Source organism: Chinchilla lanigera, unplaced genomic scaffold, assembly GCF_000276665.1.
Source record: "Chinchilla lanigera isolate Chin_1 unplaced genomic scaffold, ChiLan1.0 scaffold00093, whole genome shotgun sequence".
Lineage (NCBI taxonomy): Eukaryota > Metazoa > Chordata > Mammalia > Rodentia > Chinchillidae > Chinchilla > Chinchilla lanigera.
Genome location: NW_004955494.1, coordinates 4,810,080 through 4,825,636, shown reverse-complemented (window position 1 = coordinate 4,825,636; position 15,557 = coordinate 4,810,080). Strand labels below are relative to the sequence as shown.

General features: G+C 37.8%; 1 protein-coding gene across 1 annotated transcript in view; it reads left to right on the top strand.

Annotated features, from left to right (window-relative positions):
- Positions 1-15,557, top strand: part of Akr1d1 (aldo-keto reductase family 1, member D1) — a 56,395-nt gene that overhangs the window by 30,464 nt on the left and 10,374 nt on the right. The window contains exon 4 of the mRNA XM_005405462.2: positions 8,207-8,284. Within this exon, the coding sequence (XP_005405519.1) occupies positions 8,207-8,284 (78 nt within the window). The remainder of the gene's footprint in view (positions 1-8,206; positions 8,285-15,557) is intronic.

Below are 15,557 nucleotides of genomic sequence, written 5' to 3'. Positions count from 1 at the left end.
GGTAGAAGCTTGAGCCAGAAGTGTTGAGAAAGTCACAGAGTTTAGAAACCAGAGATAGAAAGAGCAATTAACATGAAGAACAATGTGACATTGGAAGGGGTTGTTTCCTGCTTTCAATGAGACAGGAGGAAATTGAGGTGTCATTCTTTGCTAAAGAAAGCAGGAAAGTATTATTAGCAAAGGAGAGTTGAGTTTTAGGAAGGTGAGATGGTAAACAAAAAATTAGGAAAACCTTAAGAATGAAATTTAAAGAATGAAATAGGCCTTTTCTAATTGTCCCATTCTCTTCTGCCTGTTTAGGCTGGTATAACAGAATGCTTGAGACTGTGTAACTAGTAGTGTCTTAATTAACTTTCTCATTGCTAAGACAAAATACCTGACACAAGTTCAAGGAGGAAAGGGTTATTTGGCTCACACTTTGTAGAGGTTTCAGTCCATAGTTACTGACTCTACAGGATGGTGGCGTGACAGAGAGGCATCACAGAGAAGAAACAGTTCATGGGATTACAGGCAGAAGGCAGCAAACAACAGGCAGCCAAATTAAACCTGCCTTTCTTCAATCCCTCTATATTCCATCCAGGCTACAAACCTACTGATTGATGCCACCTACACCCGGGGGGGGCTTCCAATATCTCCACCCTTAATCTCAGTATCATACCCTTAATCCACATTCACACACACTAAATCTCACCACGTATGGTGTTTGGGTTTTTTTTGTTTTTTTTTTTTGTTTTTTTTTTAAAGAGTAAAAGAAGGATAACAAAATAATAGGGAGGGCTTACCAAATTACAGACAAAGTGGTAGGAAATTATCAATAGTTATTGTTTTACATATTGTTATCTACAAGGCAGTTTCTCAGGAAAACAAACAGACAAATAATAGTGAGTTACAGACAAAAGAGGTAGGAGATTAACAATAGTTGTTACACTATACTTTGGTATCTTCAAAGTGGCTTCTAAAGAAAATAAATAGAGCTATACATGAGTGACCTATTGAATAATCATTAACTATTCTCAATGGCTGTTGTAGGAAACACATAATAATAAACATGCATCCATTTATGAAATAGGATAGGAACAATACAAACATTATAGAGTTATGGATAGATTAGTAGGAAAATATCAATGGCTGCTGTAATACATGGTGGTATCCTCAAAGTGTTTTCTCAAGAAGACAGAGATACACAAGAAGGATCTAACAAGTAGTTACAGCCTAAGGGTTGTCAAAAATAGCACATTACCTCTTCACCGTGACTCCTTTCACTGAGGTGTGATGGCTGGAAGGAAGGCCAGGACTGAAAAGAAGGACGGAGAGACTTGCACCTGTGTTGAGCAACAGACTGCTTTCTTGTTCCTCCATAATCATGATTACCTGGGGCTCCTCCGTGGAGATGACAGTCTGGCCAGAGGGAGAAGGCAGAGTATGCCCTGGGCCCTCTCATTCCTGTTGGACTAACTGGTAGGATGGGTCTGAGCTCTGGGGCCTCAACTTCAGAGGGCAGACCAATCTCCAGTGGTCACATTTGCACTCAGGGCATGGCCAGGGGACCTCTTAGGGCAGTTCCTCTTGAGGTGGCCTGGCTTTTAACAGTGGTAGCAGATGAATGCAGTCGTCGAGTTCTTCTTGGGGCCCTGGGAATCAGACTCAGGGTCTGTTTCTCTTAGTGCTATAGCAAAAGCAGCTGCTTTTTCTCAGTCTCTTTGTTTTCTCTCCTTGGCCTCCTCCTCGTCACAGCTATAGAATACTGAGGAGGTAATTCTTACTAACATCTCAAGAGAGCCATCTGGGGCAAAAGCCATTTTTTGTAGCTTTTTCTCTCCAGCCTCCCATCACATTGGGACACCACAACCACTTAGTGTCCTCTCCCCAGGCATCAGCACAGGCAGCAGGAATCTCACTGCAGAGTTCCACATGCTCCTCCACCACAGCCTGTACTGTCAGAGGAAGAATGGCTTCCAGAGGGTCTCCCCAGGTATTGCACAAGGTCCTCCTGGTTTACAGCTTCCAAGTGGCTCTCATGACCCTGGTCCACTAGATCTCTGACTCTTCAGGGTTAGTCTGTATCCTCATGTTCTCTGAGTCCTCATTCAGCAGCTGCTCCTCCGCTGACTCTGGACCTTTCTGGTTCTCAATGGTAGGGGCAAGAGCAACCCATTGTGTGGCATGTATTCCTAGGGGTTTCTCCATGTCTAGATGACTCACGCATGTCCATGGGCAAGCCTGTGCAAGCAGCGTGTGGTGGGCCCATTGTGTCATTGCTTCTCTCTGCCATGATAGTTCTCAATTGCACCGTGGTGGCTGGTTTGAGGGCCAGCGCGCATCAGTGCATGCCACAGCGTGTCTTCCCGGGCACCGGGGGCCCTCCTCCCGGGTGCCTGTGAGGCTCAATCTCACCACATATGAAAGGCCCCACCTATGACTGCATGAGGCTTTGGGAATACATCTAGATACAAGCCATAACATTCCACTCTGAGCCCCCAAATGACTCATGGTGCATTCCTCATGTAAAAGGCATTTAGTCCATCTCTAAGACTTGCCAAAGTCTTAATAGTTTCACCATTGTTGAAAAGTTCAAGTCCAAAATCTCTTCTGAAATTTAAGGTAAACTCAGCTGCAAGTCCCTCTACAAAGAAAAGAAAGTTAAACCACTTGCAACACATAGTGGTACAAGATAGACATTTCCATTCCAAAAGGTACAAATAAAAGAATAGAAATGAATGAGAACAAAGCAAAGCCAATATCCAGCAGGGAAAATATTAAGTCCTACAGTTCCATGTGCTGCATCTGAGGCAATGTATGACAAAATGTGAAATCCAAAGGGCTTGGGTGGCTCCACCCCTATGTCACTTCCTGTGGTTATAGCTCCCATGGCTTTTCTCATGGGCTGGCTTTGCTCTCTCCTTGCAGTTTTCTTCAGACCATCCATGATTCTGGCTTCTCCAACCTTCTGGGCTCTCCACTGCACTTTCAGCTTCATATTCACAGCTTCACACACTGTCCTCTCAGGGGTATACTGCCAGGCCTCCCACCTACTCTTCCTCTCCAGTCTAGATAGAAGCCTTCCTGACTCCACAACTATTACATTTTGCACACACCTAAAACCAGCATCATGAAGATGATGCCAAGGTCTGCTACCAGCTGGAGCAATAGCCAGGCTTCATTTTTTCTTGACTGTAAGGGTCAAGTGTCTATGAACCATATCCCAAGAAACAACTTCCCTAGGCCACCACCACTCTGGAATATGGTGTTCTAGGGCTCTCTTCTCAAAGCAAAGTCTTTTACCTTTGCAATTCTGAGGCTGCAAAGGATGAAATCTTGCTGATTCTTGTGATGTTCTCAGGCCATCCTTTCTCTTTTCTTCTAAAATACTTGGCTTTTTCTTTCTAGTCTTTTCAGTGACCAATTTCTTTTCTGTTCCACCCTTGCAGGCTGCAACTTTACTGGAGCTTCCTTTCTGGCTAATTCAAAACATTTTAAATCACTCTGCTGGTCTCTTTGCTCTTGATTCTCAACATAGATCTGGCCAAAAGACCCCAACAGTAGCCATGCTACCACCTCAACATTAAGATGTCTTGAAACTTTTTCTGCACCAAATTTTGTCTTAGTTATTTTCTCATAGCTGAGACAAAATACCCAAACCCAAAGTTAAAGGAAGATGTGTTCATTTGGCTCACAGTTTGTAGAGTTTTCAGTCTATAATGGACTGGCTCTAAGGTCAGGTGAATGGCAGATAGGTATTGCAGAAGAGAAACAGTTTGTGGTGGGAAGAAGATAGTAAAGCAAGTGAGGAAGGTGCGCAGTTTCGTTCTGCCCGTTTTCTACTCTAGCTGGGCTACTGGGATTAGGACAGTGCCAAACCAATCTCTGGAATTTTTTAGTAATAACATACTCCCAGTCTTAATCCCAGCATCACATACTCAAGATCCAGCCACTTCTGAAAAAGCCCCACCTATAACCACATGAGTTTTTAGGGGTACATCTAGACACAAGCCATAATGTTTCTACCAGCTTTTTGGTCTTCTGAGCTCTGACCAGAATCTCTCAAGTTCAGATTACAGCATTCCAGGGCTGCTTCTTTGGCTGACATCTCTAAACCTTTCCAAACTATTCCCTTCAGGCAGTTCCAAAGGCTTCTGAACCACATGACCAGGTAACATGACAGTAATGACCTCACTTTTCTCATACCAAAATTGGTCTTATTTTTCTCCCTGTTGAGACAAAATACCTGACACAAGTTAAAGGAGAGAAGGTTTATTTGGCTCATAACTTGTAGTTTTCATTCCATAGCCACCTGGCTCTAAAGGACAGTGACACAGCAGGGGTGCATCACAGAGGAAAAACAGTCCATGGCATTGCAGGTAGATGGCAGCATGCAACAAGTAGTCAAACTAAGCCTACCTTCCTCTGTCCCTTCATAGTCCATCCGGACTACAAGCCTATTGATTGATGCCACCCACACTCGGGCTGGGGTTTCTACTTTCCACATCCTTAATTCTTATTCACACACCCTAAATCCAACCACATATGAAAGGCCCCACCTCTGACCACATGAGGCTTTGGGGTGCACCTAAATATAAACCATGACACACAGGGAATAGAATTTTATTGCATCATAGTTCTGGATATTGGGAAGTCCACCATGTATTGGAAAAGGTCATATTTATGAGTCATTGTATGGCTAAGATGGATACAAAAAGAGTTCAAGTAAGCAAACCTACTCCCACAGGCCCTGTTTATAATGGCATTAACATATACCCCTAAGTGTTTTCCATTAGTCCCCACCACCCAATACTACTGCAATAGGGGTTAAATTGCCAACATACAAATTCTAGGAGACATATTCATAGCATAGCAATTCCGAGGAGAAGTTCCTGTTGACAAGTCAAGATAAACTTCATCCTAATGTTATTTGGCATCTTTTAGGATCAAAGAGCACAGTTGGCCAGTACTACCTTATTTAAACCTTTGCTCCTTTTGGCTTCTAAAATAACACTCTCTTGTGATTGTTCAGCAGCTTCTTCTCTGCCAACCTTCAAATGTTGTTACACCCATTCTTTCCCATCCATTTCTCCCTCTTTCTAACCACACTCTCTGTATTTGTGGTTCAATGCACTTAACACCATTTTACAGGATAATGATTCCCAAGTTTAATCTTCAGCCTCTTCCTGAGCCTTGCGCTTTTCTGATTAATTACCTCCTCACATATTCACTTACATGTCTTATGGTCCTTTCAAAGTTAAAACAGGGGCAGGTGGTATAGTACATTGGTAGAGTCCTTGCCTCACATATACAAAGCTCTAAGTTGGATCCATAGCAAAGAAAAAGGACATCAAAACATCCAAAACAATATTCTTGATTCCTGGCCCTAACATGAAGAAATTATTAGCACAATCCACAAAGGAGTCAAGAGGCATGCTTGGTTTCTCTTTATTCCTCATTACCATCCCCCACCACATTTCCAAGCTAATATTAAAGTACATTTGGCTCTAGTCCCACTTCATATTTAATTTTTTCCTTTCTTTTTATCGCTATTGATATTGCCCCAGTCCAGGGCACTATCAATTTTCATATATTGCAATAGTGTCTTCCCTTGAGCTTCCAAGAAATAGACCTGGAGATGAGGAAAATGCATGTGAGAGTGACTTAATATGAAGTATAACTAGGCGTGTGGGAAAATGTGACTGGGAAATTAAAAAAACTAAGAAGATGTACAATAGAAAACAAAACCCTGTAGAAACCAGCTTGGGCTCCATGTCCCACGAGCCTCTGACCACAGTCAGCTACATTTCAGAATTTTTGATTAAGAAACAGGAATCTGCAACTATAATTATGTGCCACCCCAGTGGGTGTAAGTTCCAGGGCACATCCCAACTGATTAAAAAAATGGTACAGCACTCTGAAGTTCATCTTCTGACAACTGAATTCAAGTAAGAGCTGGCTATGTTTAGGCAAACAACGGCACACACAGGAAGGTAATGTCACCCAGAGGTAGGTGTTTTAGTCTATTCAAGCTGTGTTATAGTAAAATCAGTTAGAATGACTCACATAAATCACAGAAATTTACCATTCACAGTTCTAGAAAGTGGGAAGTCTGTGATCAAGGTGCAGATTCAGTGCCTAAATGGGGAATGGTGTGGGCCCATTCCTCATAGATGGCACCTTGTACGTGCCGTCATATGGTGGAAGGGGCAAGACAGAACTCTGAAGCCTCTTTCACAGGGTATTAATCCCATTCATAAAGGCAGAGCACTCCTGATCTAATCAACCTCCAAAAGCTCTACCTTCTAACCATACTGTGACCTTGTCAATCAGATTTCAGCACATTATTTCACTGGAGAAACATATTCAGATCAAAGTACCAGGTGAGCGATAGCTCCTGCTACAGGATCCTAATCTGTTTTCTGTGTTTTCACATTTATTCATTGTATTCATTTCCCATGCTTGCTGTAAAAAAAAAAAAAAAAAAAAAAAAAAAAAAGTGCCCCAAACTGGACTGCTTAACTACACAAATTTATGTTTTAACAGTTATGGAGGCTAAAATCCAAGGTTAAGGTGTCAACGTGGAGGGCTCCTTCTCTGGGCTCAAAGAGGAATCTCATCCATGCCTCTCTCCTAGTTTCTTGTGATTGCCTGGAGACCTCTGGGGTTCCCTGGTTTGTTGAAGTATCACTGTAACCTCTGTCTGTATATTTACATGGTGTTCTCCCTGTGTGCATTTCTGTGTCTGGATTCAAAATGTCCTGTTTGGGGAGGGACACAGTCGTATTTTATTAGGACCCTGTAAAGGGTTCAAGGGATTTGAGGACTTACCAAAGAGAAAGAGATGACCATGAGGCAGTAAGCATTATTGGGGGGCATCTGGACAGGGCCATGAAACCTCACAGCATGATCCCCTGAGGGGCTTATGGTGGAGAGAGGAGCACCATTCAGAAGAGAAGAAGGGTCAGGGAAGCACTTTACACATGGAGGTGATGTTGCTCAGCATGACAGGATGGAGAGTCTGGATCACAGACCTCTGAGGCCCTCTGAAGCTTGGAGTCAACCCTACAACCGTCTTTTATCAGTAGCCAGAATATCCTGAGTGAACTTTTTTTTCATTCTAAGTGGCTAATTTCTGCTTATTTGAGCAATTTTTCAAAATAGATTTGTAAAAATGTAAGTTAGGGCAAGCATGTAAGGTCACAGATCTTCATCTACAGGGAAGAATTAACTGAGAGGCAAATACACAGAAGGCTGCTGCCTGGGGATTGCCTGTGTGACAACCCCACCCTAACAGTCCCATGTTGGTTTCACCATTTGCAAAGATATTATTTCCAAACAAATTCACAATGATAGATACTGGAAGTTACACTTTCAACATCTTTTTAGGAGAAAACAAATTAACCCATAACATACCCCAAATACATCCTTTCCAAAGTAGTAGTGGTGATCTTTTTAAAATGATCAGTCAAATCAGACTGAATGTCCCAGTTCTCAGCCACTCCTCCTTCCTAACAAGAGTAATTTTGTCCTTAAGATAGATCTCCATGATTTAAGAACAATAACCTGCTATTAAATAAAGGAAAATAGTGCCAGGGATGGTGGTGCACAACTGTAATCTCAGCACTTAGAAGGCTGAGGTAGGAGGATCGCTGTGAGTTCAAGGGCAGCCTGTGCTACATCATGAGTTCAAGACCAGCCTGAAGTACATAGTGAAGCCCTTCCTCAAATTTTTTTTTTTAATTCTAGAAATTAAAAAATAAATAAAGGGCTGGGGATATAGCTCAGCAGTAGCCTCTTGCCAAGTGCCTGCCTGGCAAGTGCGAGGTCCTGAGTTCGATTCCCAGTATAAAAAAAGAAAAAAAACCCAAAATATAAATAAAAATTCCAGTCAAAATAAATGCTAGGCAAGATAGTAAAATTAATATGTTACATCTATTAGGCAAATGAAAGCATTCTTAGCCATCACACTAGAATGGAGAAGGGGGATTTCCTTAATTTTTATTGTCACTTGTGCTGTTATACATAATTGTATACTAGTTATATGTGACTATTATATGTAAAAATGTATGTGTACATACACATATATAATATCTATTATGCAGTTATATAAACATAAAAAAGTAAACTTGAATTATTTTCCCAAGACCAGGTTATATTGACATCAATAATTTTAATTCCTAGATATAAATAAAATGAATTCCAGTTTTGGTTTGTTCTTTTGCAGCCAGGAAATGAGGTCTATCCTAGAGATAAGAATGGGAAATGGGCATACTGCAGAGCAGATCTGTGTGCCACTTGGGAGGTAAGTTCATGTGGGCATCTTCCTCTAAGAGGCTACGTTTTAAAGTTGTGATGATTATTTCTCTCAGATTTACGGAAAGCTGCCCTCTTTACACCCAGTGTAAAATAGCAGTTCTGTAGGCATGTCTAACCATAAATACAGATATAGGAGATTTCCACTGCCTGGTGCTGAATACATGGTTTTGTTTTGTTCAAGAGAAAAATGCTAAGGAAAGGTAAAAGGAAGGTGTGGAAAGGGAAAAAAAAGTAAACAAATAGGTCCTAACTTAATAGCAAGTAGAAATATATAAATGAGATAAACCCACACACTTAGAATTTGAGCTTTAAAAATCAATAAAAATAAATGAGAAACTCACAAATTAAAAAAATTGATCAAACAATCAATAATATAATGTCCAAAAGAGATAGAGTGAAAACAAAATGATACGTGAAAAACTGAAAACGAATTCTGGACCAGCTGCTGGCTCCTTCCTCGAGACGACGAGAGTGGAAATTGTAGGGAAGTAAAACTGTCATGGGTTCAGGGAGAGGAGAGATTTTGAACTGGTTTATTTACAAGGTGGTATGGAGCTATGACCTAGAACAGAAGACAACCCAAATGCAGTAAGAAGATAACACATAGGAGAGGAACTCTTGGGGTTCCTTTTGTACTTTTCTTCTCTCCTGTGGTATCCTCACCTGCAGAAGCTTATAACTTGTGCTCAAGTGTCTTCAGAAATCCTAAACTTACAAGAAGCTGAGAAAAGCATGCTACTTGCTGCCTGCTGACAACTATTTTCCCCTCTCTAACATTCCAAATTCTAAAGATTGGGAAATTGCACTTTGATGAGTGTGTCTTCCTATTTCCTCCTGGAGCTAACAAATGAAGATCTGATCCTATGGGGTTATGTGGAAGGCTAAGGAGGAAATGGCCAGGTTTTCTGGGCCCTGGGGCTCTCTATTCAAAAGATCAAACGCTCACTCTTGACCTCATTGTTGCTGATGAAGCTCGGAAGATGGCATCCTCCTCTACAGAACTGACTGAGAGAGTGACCCGGAAGAAAATGAGTTTCAGCTCAAACTGATGTGGCATTTTTTCACAAGAAGACAACATATCTCTGTGACACTCCACCAGAATCATAACAGAGTCAAGAACTTTTAAATTAGCAAATTAGTACATTAAAGGATATAAGACATGGTAAGCAACATGAAAAAAGAACAAGAAAATATTTTATATGGCAAAAATAATAATTGGAAAAATAAAAAACATAATGCAATAGCTTGGGATGAGTAGAATGGATACAGATTTAAAAATTCAGTTAAGGGACCCGAGCATACCAATGTTTATAACAGCACAATTCCTAACAGCTAAACCTTGGAAGCAGCTCATATACCTATCAACAAGTGACTGGGTAAGGAAAATGTATCTATACATAATATAATACTATTTGGCTATAAAAAAAAGGACCAATTTCAGACATTTGTAGGAAAATGGGTGCACCTGCAAAACATAATGTTGAATGAAGTAAACAAGACACACAAGCTTAAATACTGTATGTTATCTGTTTGAATGAGGCAAAGTACAGAGAGAATAATAAAGAGTGGATAGAAGGAAAAAGGGAAAGGGGCTGGGGCTATAGCTCAGCGACACAAGCACCTGCCTGGCAAGCACGAGGTCCCGAGTTTGATCCCCGGTACCAAAAAAAACCACAAAAAACCAAGTAAATTTTACAGAAGGAGAATTTTACAGAAGGAGAAAGGGAATGGATCTCTTGCACCTGGAAAGGGGCCCAAGAGATCAAGGATGAGAGGAGAGGAGAAGGGGAATAAGTAGAATAGAGATCTGCCACATACAGGAACCCAATTACATGCTACGCACGTAAACATTATATGCCGTAAGCAAGAGCCTAAAGAAGAAATGTTAAAGCTTTCAAAGTAGAGCAAAGAAGCCAATAAAGGAACCAAAATATAGTTTTAAAAAAGTAATCAAAGAGAAGGAAAAAAAGAGGAAAAATAAAGATGGAAAATAAGTAGCAAGATGAAAAAAATATATTAACCATAGAATGTGTAGATAGTCTAAGCACTTCAAAAGACAGGGGTGGTAAGAATGAATACAATTCCTCCGTATTTTACATGCAAGGAACTAATTTTAAAAAAAAAGTTAAAAGGAAAATATTTATTTTAAAAATAAAAGGATAGTAAAAGATAGACTAGGCTAGCACTAATCAAAAGAAAGCTAGAGCAGATATTTAAAATCAAGAAAGACTTCAAAGCAGAGTTTACCAGGTCTATGGAAGGTTATTTTATAATGATAAAAAGGTCAGTCCTAAGCACTATAAATCCAATAATAGAACTTCAAAGTAAAGAAGCATAAATTAAGAGAACTGAAGGGAGAACAAATAATTCATACTTCAGGAGATTTAAAGACATTTCTATCAATAATTGAAATAGTAAATACAGAGAAAATCTATAGAATATAGTAGTATTTCACATTATCAACTTTTTGTCATAACAGACATTTATAGAAGAATCTACCAAAATACAACAAAGTACTACTTTTCAAGTACACAGGGAACATTTAACAAGGTGGGCCACTTTCTAAGACGAAGAAAATCTCATTAAATTTTAAGAGTCTTATTATGCAAATACATTCTCTTATCAAACTAAATGAAATTTAAAACAAGGTGATGTCTGAAAAAATACTAAAAATTTGGAATGTTGGAAGCACACATGTAAATAACCAATAAAGCAAAATGGAAGTAAAATCTACTATATATAATCCATATGCTAGGAATTCATAATCAGAAACTGAATTTTTAAAAAATAAAAATCAATTCAACCAAGCCAGTGAAAGACCTTTACAATGAAAATTACAGAATACTAAAGAAAGAAGTTAATAAAGACACTATTGTGTCTTCATGAAGACACTAGAATATTCAACACAATCCTAGTCAAAAATTCCAATAGAAATTGAAAGCTTTATTCTAAACCTTACATGGGACTACAAATAATCTATAATGACCAAAACAACTTAGAAACAAGAGGGATGAATTTGGAGGACATACACTAACTAATTTGAGGGGCTGGGGATTTAGCTCAGCCGCACAGCGCCTGCCTGGCAAGCGCAAAGTAGTAAGTTCGATTCCCAGTACTGGAAAAAAAACAAAAAAAACTAAATAAATAAAATAAATAAACTAACTAATTTTGAGAGCTGTATACAACTACAGTAATCATGACAGTTCCATATTAGCGTAAGGAGGGACTTTTGGATCAGCAGAACAGCACAGAGTGCTAAAATAGAACCATAGTTATACTTGGCCAAGTGATTCAAAGACAAGGTCCAGGGCAGTTCAAAGCAGAGTGGTCACCTTTTCAATATTGTATTAAACTGACTCATATCAGTTTGTGAAAAGCCATTGTGTAGATCACCTCCTCACAACTTAACCAGTACTGTCATGTTATCAGCCTCATTGCACTCTGGTATGAATAGCTACACAAAGAAACTGACAAACACTACAGTGGGAGCTTCTCCCTAAACCCCCAGTAGCTTGGTGTTAAACATTTATCACCTTCCCATTTGAGATGTTTACACTTTTGGTGGTGGTAATGATTTTATTGGTATATATATAAGTTGGAATTCATCAAAATGAACACTTCAAATACATGTAGTTTTATGCACACCAATTATAACTTGATGAATACATTTTTGAAATAGAGTTAGTCACGCAATTAAATTAGTTGAGTTTGGTTTTTATGTATTTTGTTTTATTAGCAGCAAACACTGGATGTAAAAACATGATGGAATAGTATTTTCAAAGTGTTGATGAATAAACCTCATTGACCTTATATTTTGCATCCAGCCAAACTGTAAGGCAAAAAAAAATAGTGCATTGATAAAATCACTTCATGTTTATATATGCTCAGAAATTTCACCACCTAGAGACCCACACTGAAAAAACACTTGGAAGAAAACTCTAAGAGTGCTCTAATAAATGTATAAAGTAAAAAGTGACCAAATTAAACTTAATAAAGAATTTAATATCTATAAAAAAGTTTAAGATCAATAATGAAGAAAATGTACTTCTAATAAGCTATAATTAAAGTCTACGTATACTATTAACATCACAGATGTAAGAGGTAGAATGAAGAATGTGTGGACATGCTGTTCTTGTCTTGGTTAAGAGGAAAGTATGCACACACATACATATACACATATAATTTATATTGTTTAAAGTAAGAAAGAGTTAAAAGGAACCCAAAAAATTGAGATAAACTGAAATAAGAAATTAAGATGGCAGGAACAGTCACACATACTTATAGTTGCAATAAATATAAATTCTCCTGCTAAAAGGCCCATATTGATAAAATTAACATGAGGCATTGAAATATACAGATGTGAAAAAATTAAAACTTAAAGAATGAGGGGAATATTATCAGTCAAATACTTATCAGAGAAATTTGATATAATCATGTTAACATCAGATAATAGATTTAAATATCAAAAGCACTTTAGGGATAAAAACTCCATTAAAGATATTTACAGTGCTCAAAGGGAAGGAACAACTGGAATGAGGGAAAAGAGAAAAAGAAAGAAGGGAAAAAAATATGTGTAATACACACACACACACACACACACACACACACACACACAGGATAGCTCAGAGAGTTGTACTACTGACTTCTATTGCTTTACTTAAAGGAACATTTAATGCTTGTTTGATCAATCTTACATGCCTATATTTATTTAACTGAATAACCAATTTGAAGATAACAATATGCAATATAACAACCATTGTTAATTTCCTATCACCTTGTCTGAAATTGCATATTACTTCTATTGTTGGGTGTTGTTTTGTTTATGCCTGTTTGTTGGTTAATATGTTTTCATTCTTTTATCTTTAAAATAAAAACGAAGAAGAAAAAAAATAAATTCACCAAAGCCTTAGTAGATGTATTCTACGACTTTGCAATATAGATGACTTAAACATATTTCATTTGAATTAAATTTGAATTAAAGATACTGTATTTTTGTAATGTAAAGATACTTTATTTCTAGTAAAAAAGATATTTTTACTAAAAATTTTAAATATATATGTCCCAAATAACAACCTTTAAAATATACATAACAAAAAACCAAACTATATAAAATGAAATCAAAATATATAAAGCAAAAAGTATGGAATACAGGAAGACATTAACAAATAGAGGAAGAATACAGGGAGACATTAGCTAATGTGCTATCAAAGCAGGAGCTTTCTGACACAGTCCTTTAAGTTACTGAGAAACCAAGCTCATTCTAATTTTATATATATAATGTGAGTTTTCCATCCAAAAAATATACATTTGTCAAACTCAGCAAAACATTTATAAAAATTGATCAGGTATTATGCCATAAAGAAATTCTTAACAAATTTTAAGACATACATCATAAATAACATGCTAGTATACATTCTAAAAATATAAGCAGTGGTGCATGCCTGTAACGCCAGCATTGGGAAGCCTGAAGCAGGAGGATCACTGCATATTCTAGGCCAGCCTGGGATACATAGTGAGTTCAAGATTACTCTGAACTACACTGTTAGACTCTGTCAATAATAATAATAATAATAATAATAATAATAATAATAAAAATACATGAGGAAAATGTGGTTACAATATTTTTAAAAATCATTCAGTCATAAAGTCTTTCCTTTTCCCATCCTCTCTTGTTTTGTCACAGAATGGTTACTAACATACCCAGACTCTTCTTTTTAAAGAATTCACAATTGTAAAGATATTCCTTGCTCATAGATCAAAAGAACCAAAATGGTGAAAATGACCATACTCCCAAAACTGCTATATAGATTCAATGCAATCTCAACCAAAATGCCATTAGTATACCTCACAGATATAGAGAAAATATTCCTAACATTCATCTGGAACCAGAAGAAACCTAGAATAGCAAAAGCAATCCTGGGCAACAAAGTAAAGGCAAGAAGCATCACAATCTTTGACCTGAAATTATATTACAAAGCTACTGTGATAAAAATCAGCATGGAACTGGAAAGAAAACAGATCAACTAGATAGATCAGAAGATGCAGATACAACTCCAAACACACTTAGCCACCTTGTCTTTGACAAAGGGACCAAACATGTTCACTGGAAAAAAGATAACTTCATTAATAAATGGTGCTGGAAAAACCGGCTCTACATATGCTGAAGACTAAAACTAGACAGATGTGTGCCACCATGCACTAAATTAAAGTCAAAATGGATCAAAGATCTAAATATTAAAACAGAAACAGTAAATGTACTGGAAGAGAAAGTAGGTAGAAATCTTGAAGACATAGGGGTAGGCAGAGAAGTTATGAACAAAAACCAAACTACACAGGAACTACTTCAAAGAATCAACTGAGACTTATTGAAAAATTTTTGCACATTTAAAGACAACCAACAAAGTAAAAAGAAAACCCACAAATTGGAAAAACTTTTAGCCAACTGTCCCTCAGACAAAAGATTTCTATTCAGAACATATAATGATTTTTTAAAAATTAGACCACCAAAATTCAAGATCTCAGTCCAAAAATGGGCATCTGAGGTGAATACACACTTCGTAGATGAAAAATATGAATGGCAATTAAATATATGAAAAAATGTTCAACATCTTTGTTCATTTGAAAAATGCAAATCAAAGCAACACTGAGATTCCATCTCACCCCAGAAAGAATGGCCATCTTCAAGAAATCAACCAATAACAAATGCTGTCGGGGCTTTGGGAAAAAAGGAAACCTTCTACACTGTTGGTGGATGTGTAGACTGGTACAACCACTGTGGAAATCAGTGTAAAGATTCTTCAAAAAACTAGGATTAGACATCCCATTTGACTCAGCTCTTCCCCTTCTGTGTATTTTCCCAGAAGAATTAAAAACATACCACAGCAATATATGTGCACCCATGTTTATAACAGCACAATTTGTCATAATTAAATCTTGGAAACAACCCAAATGCCCATCAACTGAGGAACGGATAAAAAGATGTGATATTTTTATACAATGGAGTATTACTCAGATATTAAAAAACATAATCTCGAGGCTTTTGTAGGTAAATGAATGCAACTAGAGATCATACTCATGTGAAATAAATCAGACTCACATGTGTAAATATCATATTGTCTCCCTAGTGTAAGAAACTGGAAGAGGAAAGAAAACCCAAAAGTACAATAGATGCTATGAAAGGGAAAGAAACTGCTCAAAAGGAAAGAAGAACTGGGATGAGGGAAAGGAGAAAAGGAAGAAAGGAGGAAGGGGAAAACTAT